The 16,779-nt window shown below is 45.2% G+C and overlaps 1 protein-coding gene across 10 annotated transcripts in view; it reads right to left on the bottom strand.

Moving 5' to 3' along the window:
- RRBP1 (ribosome binding protein 1) overlaps positions 1-16,779 on the bottom strand; it is a 441,849-nt gene that overhangs the window by 10,556 nt on the left and 414,514 nt on the right. For all 10 annotated transcript variants that reach the window (XM_069607556.1, XM_069607549.1, XM_069607553.1 and 7 more), the window contains one exon: positions 1,217-1,300. In XM_069607556.1, the coding sequence (XP_069463657.1) occupies positions 1,217-1,300 (84 nt within the window). The remainder of the gene's footprint in view (positions 1-1,216; positions 1,301-16,779) is intronic.

Below are 16,779 nucleotides of genomic sequence, written 5' to 3'. Positions count from 1 at the left end.
TTTCTGCCTAACACAGGATTAGAGTGGCTTGTTTCCGCTGCATTCTGTACACTATCCTGCTCAGGAGCGGTGTCGGTGGTAAAGCGTAAGCATATTTCCCTGACCAGCTCATCCATAGGGCGTTCCCCTTGGCTCTGGGTTGGGGGAAACCTGGATGCAAAGGCTGGGCATTGTGCAGTTTGGCTTGTGGCGAACAAGCCTAGGATAGCCGGTGGGGGAACAGATATTGTCTAAAATTCCTCTGTTGAGTTGACACTCGTGTTCTTCGGGTAGCGGATCTCTGCTTAGAGAGAATTTAGTTCGCCTGGAATGTGTTGACACTAGGAACATATTCTGCTCGAGTAAGAACAAAAAAGGTAGCAGGCGCCCCTCTCTAGAAAGAACATGGCATGAGAACTTGTTCTGTTGTATTTTCCACTATGAGAGTCCGCAGACATCGCTATTTGCTCACTATACATTTTACAAAGGAGAAATGTCCATTTGCTTTTCAGTTTTTGTCCCGCCCACAATGGCAGTCCAGCACCGAAATGCCAGGCAAACCTCCTTTGAACAAGAGTACCAACAGCAACCCCAGACACAGGTTTCAGCCTTGTTTCACCACTCTCACACCAAGTCTATGCTTTGCTGCTCAGTCACACTAACTGGACAGAGTTTGGCCAGACAATAGTACTTCCCAGCTCACTAGAAGAGATTGACCTCATCTGTCCACAGGGCTAATTCTGTAATTCCATATGAATGCCTGGGAAAGCCTTCGTTTTACTGGAAGAAGGCCAAAGTACAAGATGGTCAAAGGACAGTTAAAAAAATCTCACGGCACAGCCGTTTTAGATTTACCAAAAAAAGAAAAAGTTAAGGGATACAATGCATCACTACTGCACTTCACTGTAAGGTGATGCGTGCAGTTTAAGACAAACAGGGAATTTTGTAATTGAGGACGGAGTCCCTTTGAACAGAAAGCCATAGGCACATATAAGTGCATCCAAAACGGAGGAGGACAGAGCTTTGCACCAAAATGCCAGGACATATCAGTGCAGCCAAAACAGATGTGATTTACAAGGTAAATTAAGTAGGAAGGCTCATTGCAAATGTGCCGTTAGACAGGTAATCCTTTCCACATAGCGGTAATACAATAAATCACGTATCATAGGCAATGTAATATACTTAATCTTTGTAGCAAAATAAATTCTAAAATATGCATAGGTTTTAAGGAAAATACCTCATCAAACTCGTCTGCCAATTTCTGCCTCAGCGTTTGCTCGTCATTCAGAGTTGCCTCTGTTTCTTCCAGCTGGGATTTCAACTACGCAAAAACAAACACAGAGGCAAAATTAAGGCTCAACGCACTGCTGCAGTGGCAGACCCAACGTTATTTTAGACAGCACAATAAACAGGTTTACCTCTTGTTAAAAGAAAAGAAAGCTTAAAGAAATAAAAGTAAGTCTGTATTTAGCGGTTTTCTGACCTGCAGACCAGAGAATAATACTGGTTAAAGTGCGGTTATCAGTAGGGTGCAGCTAAGGAACACAATGCATAATAGAATGTCTTAAGTGAGCAGTGTGAACAAAGGGAAGGATGTAGCAGTGTGCTGTGGTATCCAGAAGGATAGGAGTGCAGTCTCTAGTGGTCAATTAGTGCTCCCAGTCATGCAAGCAGCCCACAGAGTCGCTGTAAATACACAGTCACAGATGTGAAGGAAACCGGGACTGGTTTGATGAGTAATCTATACATGGCTACGACTAAACTATAATCCATTGGGAAGAATGCACGCATTTAGGAGGCTGCATCAATGACTGAACATTAGAGAGGCATAAGGGATTGCCTAGAGGACCACGTGTACTTCTAGAGTAAAAAAAAATAAAAAAAAATATGGGATGGGACCTTGGGTAGGGAGGTGGTTTGGGATGGGACACTGGTGTCGGCAGACAGTTACAAGGTGCGCATGCTTAACTTCAACTCTACAATGAGATGCAATACCTGCTCAATTGTGTGCAGGTGATGATCCCATACAGGGTACCAGCGACGCATGACTAATCATTCTTTAGATCAGACGGTCCCCAACTTGTAAAATAACTCCTAACATTTTTCTGAAGAGGTAGAAGAACGAATGTAATCTCCAGACCAAAACTTGGAATATGCACATAATCTTGACAAATTGCGACTATACTCTGGCATATCGCTTTACTTGACATAAAAACGTTCTACAGTAGCAAAGGTATTTTTCTAGGGAAAAAGTAGCATGGGTAGGCAAACTAATAAAAGATGGGACAGTAGCATTTACAAGTACCAAATTAAGAGAACAAAACCTGATAAAGAACCAAAGGTCCTAAACTGATGGGACTGCATGAATAAGACTGCTATAGCGTGACCGTAGCTGCAAGTGAGTACCTACACAAGAAAGGGGCATGGTGTAAGATTATTAACCGATCGAGGGAGAGCAGGTTAAAACCAGGACAGCAGAGCAAAGTGGCCCATCAGTGTTAGTAAGATTTTAACTTTGGTGCTAAATCTCCCTCACTTATAAATCCCCCAGAACTGTTTGCTGGACTTGTGGATTATTTTTCCCTATACCTCTGTGAGTGGGAACCTTTTTTATGGGTGAACCTTTTCCCACACTCGCAGATCCTTTTGCTCTTTTTATGGGTGTAATTTTTAAAGACTCTCGATAGTGTTCTTTTAATTGTATCCTCCGACAGTTTTTGGTATATACTTTATTGTTATAGGGTTGCCCTTTGGGCTCCCCTTTTACTTTCTCTGGCTAACCTCGTGAGACCTACAGTTCACCAGTGTAGAAAGGATAGTTGTATCCCTTATACATTTTGTTAGGTTAAACCAGCACACCACACCTTATGTGGAGTACTGGGGAGATACTATGTATCCTCTTTCTCACTAGCACAATTCTGTTAGAGGGACAAGCTTACCTTTAATGGCTGGTGGCAGTGAACCTTTTTATAAATTTCACAGCTGCGGTAAAGGTACGCATGTGTGCCCATTTTACCAAAATGCCCCCGTCTTCTTTGGTTGCCGTTTTCCCGCTTCTCGACCCTTCTTGCATCTTCCCCTGCCCTCCAGGCAGGGTAGCACATTTGTGTGATTTCTATATTCTTCGGGAGGCCTTAGTCAAGCGGTTAGGCAGAATTGAAAGCAGTATCCTCTGGGACCACTACACACAATTAGGACTACAGGTGTTAGCCAAACCAACGTTTGGTAGAAGTCTGTACCACACAGTTGGTAGCGAGCTGAGCAGCCAGGCTTATCTCGAGAATGAATGTGAGCAGTATAAGTAGTTACACAGAGGACTTTCAATCACAGGGGTTCAAGTAAACACTTATACTCAAGGTTTCTTTTCTTGGTAAAACACTTATTAATTTATTACACAATCATTTCGAAAACATTTCACTAGCAGAAGACCACTTAATATTATATACCAATACACTTTAATACAAAATTCTAAGGTTTTGAGACAGTTTGAGCTCCCCTGAAATAGGAGCCAAATGACAGTTCAGTTACTTAGAAGTGAGCAAAAGGAACAAGGTAAGTATAATAGATCACATACTGGTTAGACAGTGCAAATAGCTTCAGTTCACCAGAAGAGTTAAATTCAAGTCAATAGGCCACACCAAAGTCAATGGGATAGTGTTCTGGATAGGAAAGAGCAGTTCTGGAATCAAATGGTAAAGTCTTTGCAAAAGTTCTCAGAAGTAGTTTAGGTGAGAAATAATCATTTGTGGGGTCACAAGCTGATTAGGCCTGCAAGTTGGGAAAGTTTCACAAACTTTCACTGCGAGAGTGCCGTTCTCTCAATCGGGTGGGCACAGTACCTTTGTATGAAGAAACAAATGTTGCTGAAGTTGTGGTTCCTGCCAGTTCCTGCAGATCTCACTGTTCCTGAGCCTCAGTTGTGGGGACAAGAGGGAGGACATCGGGGGACTCCTGCACTGCACGGGGTCGTTGAAGAAGCAAACAAAATGGAGTCACTTCAGTTCCAGTAGCTGTAGATTCAAGAACACAAACTGGTGTCCCTCTCACTGGTTAATCCTAACCAGCCTTGAGAGTGGTATCCAGGTGTCTTATGAGTTGATTGGTCCCACCAACCCAAAGGAAGAAGCCGTCCTTGAAGGAGCTTCTCTGTCGATTGGAGTTTGGCAATTCAAACCTGCAGCAAGGCTTCACCGGGCAAACAAACCGTCCAGGAGTTGCAGCAGCCGTCCTCTTCCAGTTAGTCTTCGGTTCTTTTGTTACAGTGGTCGGCTCTGCTTTCCAGTCCAAGAGACTTGCCTTTTAAACAGTTTTCTCCCTTTCATTATAGCCTGTCACTCACCCAGCAGGGTGGCTGTCCTTGCCGGACAGTCAGCCAGCCAATCACATCACAGTGCATTTCGGTCTCCTAATAGAATAAGCACAGGGAGTTTCGGGCAACTCCCTCACTTCATGCCCACCCTAGACAGTCAGACGCTAGAGGCAGTCTTCAGTCATGAAGCCCCGCCAAAGGCACATGAACAAAAGGACCAAACCTGGTTTGGTGCGCAGAGACAAACACTAGAAGGACATTTCCAAAAGGAAACAGCGAAACAAAGAGGACCGGGACCTGTTTAAAGGGGTGTCATGATCTCTGCTTCCAAAAGATCAGGACTTGCCCGACTCCCTTGGAAGCAGACCCATAACCCCGGTTCCGAGTGCCAGCCAGTCCCAATTGGGACCTTTTGGACCCTGTCCTGGCGCCAGTGGCACCAGGCTCATAAAGATGCCCAGTCCCAGCGCTGGAAGCGCCGGGCTCATAATGCTTGGGTGGACTTACCTGCAGCAGACCATGCTGCTTACTTACCTGCCAGTTGAACCCCTGATCCTCTTCTGTTTGGGACTACTTTTCCTGTTGGGTGGGGCAGGAGCAACTCCCTAGGTTCAGAACACTGGAACTCTTCTGCAAAGCAGGAAGTCTTTTCTTAGGTGTGGCTGTGGAAGGAGACACCTAAGCACTACAGGAGGCTATTTAAACCACACCCGATGGATGAATCTTGCTTTGCGTTATTCTGCATTCTCTGCAGCAGAACGCTCATCGTGTCTTCTGCTTCTGATCCTGGGCCTAAGGGAACAAAGGCTTACCATCCTGGAATCCAGTCTTCAGCAGCACCTGTAAAGACAAAGAAAGAACAGGTTAGCACTACGGTCTTCAGTGGCAGCGCATCTCTTACCTGGTCCATCGGCTGTCACCAACGCCTCGCGCTGCATTCCGGCATCTGAAAGACAAAGGCTTACCTACTCTTCGCATGCTCCGGAGGTCTTCGCACTGCATTCCGGCATCTGAAAGACAAAAGCTTACCAGCTCTTCGCACGCTCCGGAGGCCTTCGGCGCTGCATCCCGCATCTGAAAGACAAAAGAAGGTGCGTTTAAAGACATTGGGCAACTTTATTACTCACGTGCCATTACTCCTTCCCACGCCGAATCCAGTGGGTATTCCAGCACGCTTCAGCTTCTCTAAAGCTCCGAAATTGTACCTGCAAGATAAAAGGGACAGTTAGTGCGCATCGTGAAGCAGGCTACAAGCGCTTACTTACGTGCTTCCAGGCGCTTCTATTCCTCACGCGGGTTCGATCCTCAACTCTCATCAGCCCGCCATCCGCCATCGTCGGAACCCTGCAAAACAAGAGATATCATTACAAAAGACTTTTGACATTTGAAGTGCCCAGAACTTACCGTTCGTGCAGTTAACGACGGACAGCAGTCCTCTGAGGTCAAGAGGCCTGCACCCTTAACCAGTGAAGAAACTGGTTACGGCACCCTGCCCCGAGGCAGATGGAGAGCTCGGCGTTCACTTACCTAAGGTGAGGGTGTTAACCTTTGGGGTTTTACAGGAGAAGAGAAAGGGAAGAGGAGAGAGGCACCCAATAACCCCAGTTCATTAATCCCATATTTTCTATCTGCAGACATCTTACTCTTCGAGTCAGACATACAGTGCACAGAGGTCCAGCCCAAAGAGCCAACCGTGTGTTACACATCAACTTTGAAGATACGGCATTCACCCAGTCAAGACCGGCGCCTCTGCGGGAATCAGGTGAGCGTTACAGAACGCAAAGCCTATTGCAAAACTCCCACCCAGGCGCTATGGAAACCTCGGATACCGACCAGCTAGCCCAGTTACTTGGGGAACTAAGAGCAGAAGTGCATGCAGCCCGTCAGGAAACAAATGCTCTAAGAAGGGAACTGATTATTTCCAAGGAGCGAACAGACGATCTCGCTAGACAATTGCTACAGTCACAAGCCGGACAAACTCCGTTACCCGCATCAGGGGCAAATCTTCCTTCAACATCCTCTACGAACCCAGTGCAGATCAACCTACCTGGGAATGTACCTCTGGCTCCGCCCGAACGATTTTCTGGTGACCCAAAGAGGTTTGCAGTATTTATTAATCAGTGCCGGTTGCACTTCTTATGCCGGCCAGCAGCCTTTCCAACTGATCAAGCTAAGGTAGCTTTCGTACCTTAGTGGCAATGCGGCAGACTGGTCGATCCCTCTAGTTAATCAAGATAATCCGGTTCTCCATGATTTTCAAGCTTTTCAGCTCAGTATGGAAAAACTGTTTGCAAGACATTCACAGGGGCAGGCCTTGGACAATGAGCTCCTTTCATTGCGACAGGGTAATCAAGACCTTTTGGCTTATATTGCGTCTTTCAACAGACTGATAGTGGAAACTCGATGGCCTGAGGACCAAAGGATTACACTGTTTTATAGAGGTCTACGTGGAGAGCTCAAAGATGTGTTAGCCCAAGTAGTGAATCCCCCGCAAGACTGTTCGGACTATATTGACTTAGTCGTTCAAATTGACCACAGACTGCAGAACAGGAAGGCCGATCGTTCCAAGTTTGATGCTCGAGTATTTTCCAAACCACCAACTCCTACCAAAGGAGTAGACTCCGGGAAACCCATGCAAATAGGGGGCCTGAAAGGACCACTAACACAAAAGGAGCGGGAAAGGAGAAAACAGCTGCAATTATGTCTCTTTTGCGGAAACCCGGGACACTTTCTTCGAGACTGTCCGGTGAAACCAGCCAAGAAGGCAGTAGGAGCTGCAGTTACCAGGGTCACAAACTCTGAGCAGGGAAACGACCTCGCCCGACAAGAATAGAGGTCCTCTTGCCGAGCGTTAAAACCAGTTCCGTGACCTCACATTTCGTGATACCTATGGTCCTCATTAGCCCTGAACATCCGGATCGATTACATGCGATTGAAGCTTACGTCGACAGCTGTGCCATCGGCAATTATGTGGATCATGAAATGGTTTTGAGGATGAATCTGACTCTTTGTCCAAAGGCTGTAAAGGACGTCATTACTACGGTGGATGGTACGGAGATAGCCTCCGGACCAGTAACGCATACCACCCAAGAAGTGACGCTAGTAAGTCAAGATGGACACCATGAGAAGATCGTGTTCGATGTGATCAAGGCCCCCCAGTTCCAGATTATTCTAGGAATTCCTTGGTTAGAGAAGCACAATCCTCAGATCGATTGGCGTGCAAGAACGGTTCAGTTTCCAGAATGTGTCTCCACTTGTCACCCTCGACCTGGTGTTGCACTGGCAGCAATTTCCTCAGAGGCTCCTCAGTTACCTCCTGAATACCTAGAATTCCAAGATGTTTTCCGGAAGGATCAGGCTAACTCTCTACCGCCTCATAGGTCTTATGACTGCCAGATAGACCTGATACCTGGATCTACTCCTCCTTGTAGTAGAATTTATGCCCTCACCAAGCCTGAGAATCTTCACCTCCGACAATACCTGGATCAATACCTAGCGAATGGGTTTATTCGTCCTTCCAAGTCCCCTGCTTCCTCAGCTTTGTTCTTCGCTCCAAAAAAAGAAGGGGACCTTAGGACTTGTATAGATTATCGCGCCCTGAACCAGATCACCGTTAAGAATAGATATCCGTTACCTTTGATCCCTGAACTCCTGGACCAAGTCAGAAAAGCATGCATATATACAAAGCTGGCTCTTAGAGGAGCCTACCACTTGGTACGAGTAAAAGAGGGCGATGAATGGAAGACGGCCTTCCGCACCAAGTATGGGCTATTTGAATATCAGGTCATGCCCTTCGGACTTTGCAATGCCCCGGCCGCCTTTCAATATTTTATGAACGATGTCCACAGAGAGCTCATAGATGTGTGTGTTGTTGTTTACATTGACGACATCCTTGTTTATTCTTCATCGGAAACTGAACATCGGAAACACGTGAAAATGGTCCTCGAGAGATTGCGTCAACACAAACTTTTCGCTAAGTTGGAAAAATGTGTTTTCAACGTGACTGAAGTTGAATTCTTGGGATTCATATTATCACCTAGCGGAGTGCGTATGGATTCAAAGAAGGTCGATGCAATTCTCAAATGGCCATCGCCATCCTCCGTAAAAGGTGTTCAAAGCATGTTAGGCTTCGCTAACTTTTACCGCAGGTTTATCCCCGAATTCTCTCGAATAGTCCAGCCCATCACCGCCTTGTTAAAGAAAAACAAACGTTTTGAATGGTCTACCGAGGCGGAACAAGCTTTCCAGAATTTGAAGACTAGATTTATCTCTGCACCGATCTTAAAACATCCTCGCCCAGAACTCCCCTACATCGTTGAAACTGATGCTTCGAGCCTTGCCATGGGGGCAGTTCTATCACAAAAGGACCCAGTAACCAATCAGTTGCATCCCGTGGCATTTTGGTCCCGCAAATTCTCGCCTCCTGAAATCAATTACACTATTACTGATAAGGAACTTCTAGCTATCAAGTCCGCCTTTAAGGCTTGGCGGCATTATCTTCTGGGGGCCCGACACACCGTTACTGTGATTACAGATCACCGAAACCTGCAATATTTGAAAACCGCAAAAGCTCAATCCTCTAGGCAACTCCGTTGGGCACTATTCTTTGCCGAGTTTGACTTCATAATTACCTATCGACCTGGTACAAAAAACGGTAAAGCTGATGCCCTTTCTCGGATGGGAGTGGAAGAACATTTGATCAATCCTAAACCTGTACCTATCATTCCCGAACAAAGAATTCTAGGTGTAATCGCCACACAATCCATAGAGGAAGTTAAGGATAAAGCCAGGCTACTGGTAACTCCAGCAGACATACAGAATTGGCATCTGCAGGGAAAGGACTTTACGGTGAAGGACAGCCTATTATATTTCCAAGAACGGTTATACCTGCCCAGCACAGATTTACAGAAAAAGGTAATCTCTTGTTATCACGATTCTTTAATGGAAGGACATCCCGGTATGACCAAAACCTCGGAAAAGATCAAGCGCTACTTCTGGTGGCCGTCTTGGAAAAAAGATATCAGAGACTTTATAATGTCCTGTGGAGTATGCGCCCAAAACAAGAGTCAAAAGGAAAAACCAGCCGGCCTCTTACGCCCTATTGACATCCCGCCTCGCCCTTAGCATACGCTTTCTATGGACTTCATCACCGATCTACCTCCATGCTCCGGATACAATACGATCCTAGTAATCGTGGACCTATTCTCCAAGATGGCGCATTTCCTTCCACTCAAAGGCTTACCAACAGCAGCAACTCTGGCCCGAGAATTTCTCGAAAACATCGTCCGACTGCACGGTTTTCCTTCAGTTCTAATTTCGGATCGAGGTAGTCAATTTATTTCTCATTTTTGGCGAAGTTGCGGTCGGTCGGCTCAAATTGATGTGAGACTTTCGACCAGCCACCACCCTCAAACCGACGGACAAACCGAGAGGACCAATCAAACTCTAGAACAGTATTTGCGCTGCATGCTACAACAAACGGAAAAAACCTGGAAAGATATCCTTTGGATAGCCGAATATGCCTACAATAACTCTGTCCACTCGGGAACTGGGAAGACCCCGTTTTTTCTTTTATACGGTAGTCACCCTCGAACCTCGGAGTTGGATCAACTCCAAGATCTTGGAACACCAGCAGTAGACCACCTGCATTCTACAATCACCCAAGCCTTTAAGGAAGCCGTTTCTCACCTTCAAAGGGCTAAAGAACAATACAAGAAAGGAGCAGACCAACATCGGAAGGAAGCCCCCCAATATCAAGTAGGAGATCAAGTCTGGTTATCCACCAAATATCTACCTCTAAAAGGACCACGCACATTCAACCCAAGATACCTTGGTCCCTATTCCATCACTACCATAGTAAATCCAGTAGCGGTCAAGTTGGACTTGCCCCCTCACATGAAGATACATCCGGTCTTCCACGTCTCTCTATTAAAACCTGTGCAACCTCAAACCCGACTAACTACATCTCCAAAACCTATTCTAGTTGATGGAGAACTCGAGTTTGAAGTCAAAAGCATCCTGGATTCCAAGATCTCCAAATCTAAACTATTTTACCTGATTGACTGGAAAGGCTACGGTCCCCAAGAAAGATCCTGGGAACCTGCAGAATATGTCCACGCGCCTCGTCTAATCAAAAGATTTCATCGAACATTTCCTAACAAGCCCAAACCCCCGGAGAAGCCCGGTTTGGGAGGGGCCTTGAGGGGGGGTGCTGTCATGATCTCTGCTTCCAAAAGATCAGGACTTGCCCGACTCCCTTGGAAGCAGACCCATAACCCCGGTTCCGAGTGCCAGCCAGTCCCAATTGGGACCTTTTGGACCCTGTCCTGGCGCCAGTGGCGCCAGGCTCATAAAGATGCCCAGTCCCAGCGCTGGAAGCGCCGGGCTCATAATGCTTGGGTGGACTTACCTGCAGCAGACCATGCTGCTTACTTACCTGCCAGTTGAACCCCTGATCCTCTTCTGTTTGGGACTACTTTTCCTGTTGGGTGGGGCAGGAGCGACTCCCTAGGTTCAGAACACTGGAACTCTTCTGGAAAGCAGGAACTCTTTTCTTAGGCGTGGCTGTGGAAGGAGACACCTAAGCACTACAGGAGGCTATTTAAACCCCACCCGATGGATGAATCTTGCTTTGCGTTATTCTGCATTCTCTGCAGCAGAACGCTCATCGTGTCTTCTGCTTCTGATCCTGGGCCTAAGGGAACAAAGGCTTACCATCCTGGAATCCAGTCTTCAGCAGCACCTGTAAAGACAAAGAAAGAACTTCAGTGGCAGCGCATCTCTTACCTGGTCCATCGGCTGTCACCAACGCCTCGCTCTGCATTCCGGCATCTGAAAGACAAAGGCTTACCTACTCTTCGCATGCTCCGGAGGTCTTCGCACTGCATTCCGGCATCTGAAAGACAAAGGCTTACCTACTCTTCGCATGCTCCGGAGGTCTTCGCACTGCATCCCGCATCTGAAAGACAAAAGAAGGTGCGTTTAAAGACATTGGGCAACTTTATTACTCACGTGCCATTACTCCTTCCCACGCCGAATCCAGTGGGTATTCCAGCACCCTTCAGCTTCTCTAAAGCTCCGAACTTGTACCTGCAAGATAAAAGGGACAGTTAGTGCGCATCGTGAAGCACGCTACAAGCGCTTACTTACGTTCTTCCAGGCGTTTCTATTCCTCACGCGGGTTCGATCCTCAACTCTCATCAGCCCGCCATCGCCGGAACCCTGCAAAACAAGAGATATCATTACAAAAGACTTTTGACATTTGAAGTGCCCAGAACTTACCGTTCGTGCAGTTAACGACGGACAGCAGTCCTCTGAGGTCAAGAGGCCTGCACCCTTATCCAGTGAAGAAACTGGTTACGGCACCCTGCCCCGAGGCAGATGGAGAGCTCGGCGTTCACTTACCTACGGTGAGGGTGTTAACCTTTGGGGTTCTACAGGAGAAGAGAAAGGGAAGAGGAGAGAGGCACCCAATAACCCCAGTTCATTAATCCCATATTTTCTATCGCAGACATCTTACTCTTCGAGTCAGACATACAGTGCACAGAGGTCCAGCCCAAAGAGCCAACCGTGTGTTACACATCACCTTTGAAGATACGGCATTCACCCAGTCAAGACCGGCGCCTCTGCGGGAATCATGTGAGCGTTACAAGGGGCTTAAGGTGCCATCTTGAAAAACATGACTGATTTTTAGCTACTGGTGTTCATGGTCGGGGAAAAATCATGGTAGTTTGTTGTAAAACCACATCCAGCATGACTGCGACTAACCAACTGGGAGGCTGGCTGTCCTGGAAGGACAGCAAACCCCTCAGGTTTGAATGTTGAACACCTGTTTGATTGGCTGGTTTCCTGCAGAAAAGTCAGATCCTGGAAGCTGAAGAGGTCTTCGACCACTGGACCTGAATTTGAATAGGAAGATTAAGAAAACATGGCTGAGACTATTTCCAGCGACCGGAGAGCCTGCTGTGTAACCAGAGCCTGTTTTACCCTTCTTTCCAATCGACCTGAGGACTCCGAAAACGACAACCCAGAGCCTGGTGAGATTCACTAGACTCAAGAAGACCTGCATTTTGAGCCATGCAGCGTCGTTCTGCGACTTTGCAAGGCTGCAATAACCCAATACCCTGGGACCATGAGCCATTGTGCAGTACATGATCTTCTGAATTGAGTTGAAACTTGGTGGCATCCTGCTGGACCTCTAGAGACGCGATTCCAGTCCTTGAAGTCCCCTCACCAGATTAGTGACGAGAATCCATTCAGCGATATTCTGTCTTGTTCAGGCTCCTGAAAAGGGCGCCAAAACTACAGAGCCGCATCCAGCTGCAAAGGAACCCTTGCCAAGAGCCTTCCCAGTTTATCCCTGCTGCAGAAGCCCTTGCAGTGTCCTATCTTCCATTTTCATGACAAAGGAATCAATTGATCAGGTTTTTGGTTGCAGATCCTGAAGTCTACCCCACTGCAACTCTTCTGCCGTGCGGACGTACTGTGCTGGATGGGGTATTTACTTACCTTAAGCCAGTATGATTTCTGTAAACATTTGGGGTGTTCCTTGTGATTGGGAGTGGGAGTACTCTCATCCACTTCACCCAAGCCCACTGCTGGAATCCTCCTAGGGCGTCTTCTCAGAAGTCCCTGGACCCTTTCATCAACCTCTCTAAAGTGAGATACTTACCCGTTTTAACAGTTTTCCTTAGGAACTCTGACTTTTCCTACTTCTGTGCCTATCCTGAACTGCCTGTTGGACACTAAAGTCCTAGTGAAACACCCCCCCCCCCACACTCCCCTCTCTGCCACTGAGACCAGTCATGCTCCAAGAATAATGGAAATACTTTCTAAGGATTGGACATGTTGCCTAGAAAAGAGAAAACGTGTTTAAAAGTGTACTTACTCGTAAATGAGTTGGTTGGTAAGTGTAAGCAGTTACAACGTATCTTGAATGTGTGTTGTGCCATCCTGAAAATTATATGCAAGTTTATTTTACTCACCAGTGAAGTGGTTGTGCATTTTCCTAAAAGTAATGCTGCTGGCTTCACTTAACTATTTCTTCAAGAAAATTAGTGTGTAAGTTCACCAAATGGGTCTCGTTGCCCCTGACCTGCTGTATAGCCTGTCTAAATTGAGTTTGCCTGGGGTTTTACCTACCTTGAATAACATTGGATCATTCTTAAAGTGTAAACTTGGGTTTTGCATTCCCAGGTCTGTTTTATACAGATTCTAAAATAGACTTTGGTTTATACCTGCCTCGAAGTTGCTGGTAGCGCCTTTAAAATGTATAGGGGCCTTACTTACCTTGAATAGCTGTGTGCAATTCTTAATAAGTTACTGTGAGTTTTACTACCCTGGCGCTGCCTTGTGCCATCCTGAAATAAGTTAGAAAGTTATAGCTTACCTTAGTCTGTGTTCCACTGACCCGAAAAGCACCTGTAATAGTATATTACAACATGCTGTGTGCCATTCTTAAAGTGTCCTGTATGTGTAGCAGACCTTGGTCTGCCTGGTGCAATCCTAAATTAGCGTAGAATTCTTGCTTACATTAGTCTGTGTTCCACTGAGCTGAAAATCAACTGTAATTGTATATTACACCAACATGTCTTACTCATCTAGTATAACTGTTATACTGAATGTGGTTATAGGTTTCTACTGATCCTTGAATGAGGGTTCCACTATTCAGAAAAGTATACTTGCAGGTTGGTTTACTAAGTGATTCCTTAACTGAGTGTCACTGCACAAATGATTGGGCCTACTACCCTTGACTTAACTGTAAAGTAATCTTAAAGTAACTCATTGTTTCACTCCCCATTAATAGTTGTGTCCTATACCAAATGTGCATAGGTCCTTTCTTGCCTAGAAATACTGTTAGTTTTCTAAACAAGGTGTATGCTTTGGTCTGTGTACCTTCAAACATTGTGTTGTTTTGTTTTTATAATGTGTTTATAACTGACAAAATTATGTAGCCAAGACTTAACTTTGCATAAATGTATTCATATTAAACCTTTATTTTTTTTAAAATGCTACTTCTGGTTATAAGTGTTTCTGTTGAACCCTTGGTATACAACACATTCTTTGTACCTTCTACAGCCCTCTCTCCCCCCACCCCAAGATAAGCCTGGCGACTGTCTACACTACCATATACTCAGGTGGTACAGCCTTATACTAAGAGTGGAGTCTTGTACTGTATCAGTTGAATGATTTTACTTAACCCTTAGCTGGACTTCAGAAAACCTTTCATAACAATCATCACTACGTGTTTATGGCAAATTAAATCGTTGATGCACAAAAACGTGTTAAAAAGTAGACCAGCTTAATAATGCACACCGAACTTAAAATAATCTACAATCTCTAAACTTAGTAGAAACTAAGGAACTCATTCTCTTAATAGGAGTCGCAGTGATAGCTTTTCTAGCCAATGACAGCAATTTATAATCTGGCCATCAACTAAGGACAAGTGATTTCTACAAAACTAACTTTGTGCAAGACTTTTATTAACTAAGAAGTGCCTCAGCTCCATAGACTACTCCAATTGACTTTGGCTGTCCTGGCTCCATGCAGACTCTGAGTCCATTGACTGATATTTCCGTCCCTCACAGGTTGCAACTCATTTTTAGACTGTTATTGCTGGGAAAGGATTGTCTAGATTTCATTGGTAGATTTAAGTATACTAACATGCCCTGAGAACCTGTTTAACCTTTTTCCTTCTTTTAACCTAGTGATATATAAATGCCTTTACTGTCCTTTTGAATGAAGTCACCTCCATGTGTAGGAAGCGAGTAAATAGCATCTATAAAGAGGATCAACTAACTTGTGCTGATTCTGGAAAAGTACTTTAAAGTATATTTGATGGTTACATATTTTGCCCTTTTTAAAGAACGCTTATTTAGAAATGGATGTTAAATAAAACATTATTTATAACTGAAGCCTTGAGTGTGTTATTTGGCTACTTGTATTTGCAAATTTCATTGTTACAGCTCACATTTACACCTCTCTGGCCGCTCAGTCACACTACCAACGTGTGTAGTACAAACCTATACCAAAAGGTGGGGTACCTAATACCAAGCAAATACGTGTTGTTTAGTCTCAACAGTGTTAATACATCAATTCTTACCCAACACAGACCAAAGCATAAACCTTCAGAATAACTAACAATATTCTTGGGATGTCAGACCTTCTGAAACACATTTAGTATAGGACACACCTATTCATGGAGAGTCAAACCAAAAGTCATTTTTCGATTAGTTTATAGTAAGTCAAGGGTAGTAGATTCTGTCAGTCATGCATTGGCACTTAGTTAAAGAATCACTTAATAAACCAACCCTGTTACTAGGATACTTTTCTGAATAGTGGAACACAAATTCAAGGAACAGTGGAAACCTATAACTACACTCAGCACAACACAGTTATACTAGGTTAGTGAGACCGTGTGGTGTAATATACAATTACAGTTGCTTTTCAGATAGGTGGAAAATCCAATAAGGTAAGCAATAACTAACTTATTTCAGGATGGCACACTATTCAAGGAGAGTAAAACCCAAGGCAGACTTATTCTAGATCAGCTATAAAGCAGGTCAGGGGAAACAAGACCCAGTTGTTAAATGTTTACACTAATATTCTGAAAGAAATAGTTAAGTGAAATCAACAGCATTACTTTTGGAAAAGAGGCATAACCAATTCACAGATGATTCAAATAAACCTTTCATTTACTTTTCAGAATGGCACAACACATTCAAGGTAAGTCAGAACTTTAACTGCTCACTCTCAGAGAGGCAGTTACCAACCAACTCTTTCCCAAGTAACTTTTAAACTTGTGTTATACTTTTCAAGGCAGAATCCTTTTCTTATCCAGTCCTTCCCTAGTCTATTGTATGAATTCGCTCAGAGGCAGAAGAGGGACCCTAGTGGTCTAGGAGCCAGAGGTAGGAAGAGTGATATAGGGTTCAGTTGCAGGGAAAGTCAGAGTTCCTGTGGAAGTCTCTGCAAACAAGTATTTCACTTTAGAGTTAGTTAGGGGCCAGGGACCTCTGTGAAGACACCCTAGGCGGATTCCAGCCGTGGGCCTTAGTGAACTGGATGAGAGGACTCCCAACCACAAGAAACACCCTAAAGCTATACAGAAATCACACAGGCTTAAGGTAAGTAAATACCCCATCCAACGCAGTGCCTCAGCAGAGAAGAAGTTTGCAGTGGGGGAAACTTCAGGATCTGCAACCAAAAACCCAGTCGATTAATTCCTTGTCATGAAGGCTGAAGACATTACACTGGTAGGGATTTTGCAGCAGGGATCAACGGGGAAGGCTCCAGGCAAGAGATTCTTCATGGGTGGATATGGCTCTGTGGTTTTGGCACCCTTTTTCAGAAGCCAGGAAAAGACTGAATATCGCGGGTCGGATTCTAGTCTCTAATCTGGTTCAGCACTCTGGTGAGGGGACTTTAAGGACTTAAAATCGTGTCTCTGGAGAGTCAGGAGGAGGCCACCAAGGTTTATAGTCATTAATTCG

Source organism: Ambystoma mexicanum, chromosome 4q (genome assembly GCF_040938575.1).
Source record: "Ambystoma mexicanum isolate Mex_15411 chromosome 4q, UKY_AmexF1_1, whole genome shotgun sequence".
NCBI lineage: Eukaryota > Metazoa > Chordata > Amphibia > Caudata > Ambystomatidae > Ambystoma > Ambystoma mexicanum.
This window is presented reverse-complemented; position numbering and strand designations above follow the sequence as displayed.